Consider the following 1404-nt stretch of genomic DNA (forward strand, 5'->3'; position numbering starts at 1 on the left):
GATGAAACTGATGCAGGCATTCCATAAGCCGGCATATCTTACCATTCTCTATTCAAGGATAATATATGAAAAGGACTATTACTGATCAATCAGCTCACAGCAATTCTCCCAGAGCTAGCTGAATCAGATGTTCAGCTTGATCTATTTGCAGTTGCCTAATCAGGTCAGAGTAACTGTCATGCATTTCTCTCTACCCACCCACCCTTATCCCCTCCCCCACCCTCAAATCAAAAAGGTTAAGGAGATGAAGACCAACACAGCTTCTGAAATAATAAGACTTCTGGAGGAGAGAAGCATTCATGTCTTTGAAAACCACAGTGAGCCATCACTGAACATCTCCGACTGCATGACAATTGTTGTGCCAGAAGAAGTCTTCTTCACCATTGCTACGGTAGGAATCCTGGAGAACCTGCTGGTGCTCATTGCAGTAGGGAGGAATAAGAATCTCCATTCCCCCATGTACATTTTCATTTGCAGCTTAGCTGTTTCAGACATGTTAGGAAGTTTGTCCAAGACTCTGGAGAATATCTTCTATATCATATTTTGCAAAATGAGATACCTTCCATGTCGTGGAAAGATGGCAACAACTCTGGATGATATTATAGATTTCATGTTTATTTTATCTTTACTGGGATCGATTTTCAGCCTTTCAGCCATTGCCGCTGACCGATATATAACGATATTCTATGCACTGCGTTACCATAACATCATGACTCAAAGGCGGGCTTTGCTGATTTTGCTGGTGATTTGGGCTTTCTGTGCGGGGAGTGGCATAGCAGTGGTTATTTTCTCCCATGAGACGGCAACTATTGTATCTTTCTCAGCAATGTTTTATTTCATGCTCATTTTTATCCTCTGCCTTTACATCCATATGTTTCTACTTGCCCGTTCCCATGCCATAAAGATTGCCTTGATGCCTGCAAGTTCTGTCCACCAGAGAGCTAACATGAAAGGAGCCATTACGTTAACCGTGTTACTTGGTGTTTTTCTCTGCTGCTGGGCTCCCTTCGTTCTTCACATGCTTCTGATACGGTTTTGCCCCGAAAACCCTTACTGTGTTTGCTATTTGTCCATCTTCCATATCAATGGTATGTTAATCATGTTCAATGCTGTCATTGATCCCATGATTTATGCATTTCGAAGTCCAGAACTGAGAAGTACTTTTAAAAGATTGTTCTGCTGCTGGCAGCCAAGCTGGGCTTAGCTACTAGAAATTCAAAACTCCAGTGAGCAAGTTATCATGTAAGATCTCAAGGATTCTAAAGCAGGAGTCTCCAACCTTGGCAACTTTAAGACTTGTGGACTTAAACTCCCAGCATATGCATACGCTGGCTGGCAAATTCTGGGAGTTGAAGTCCACAAGTCTTAAAGTTGCCAAGGTTGGAGACCCCTGTTCTAAAGGAT

At 42.5% G+C, this 1404-nt stretch overlaps 1 protein-coding gene across 1 annotated transcript; it reads left to right on the forward strand.

Moving 5' to 3' along the window:
* Nucleotides 1-244: 244 nt before the first annotated feature.
* MC2R (melanocortin 2 receptor) lies at nt 245-1204 on the forward strand (the record flags this gene model as incomplete). The annotated part of the gene is made up of 1 exon (XM_081325592.1): nt 245-1204. The coding sequence occupies one exon, from the start codon at nt 245-247 to the stop codon at nt 1202-1204; it is 960 nt and encodes a 319-aa protein (XP_081181718.1).
* Between the last annotated feature and the right edge of the window lie 200 nt (nt 1205-1404).

Source organism: Vipera berus (assembly GCF_964194415.1).
Source record: "Vipera berus genome assembly, chromosome: 3".
In the NCBI taxonomy this organism is placed as follows: domain Eukaryota; kingdom Metazoa; phylum Chordata; class Lepidosauria; order Squamata; family Viperidae; genus Vipera; species Vipera berus.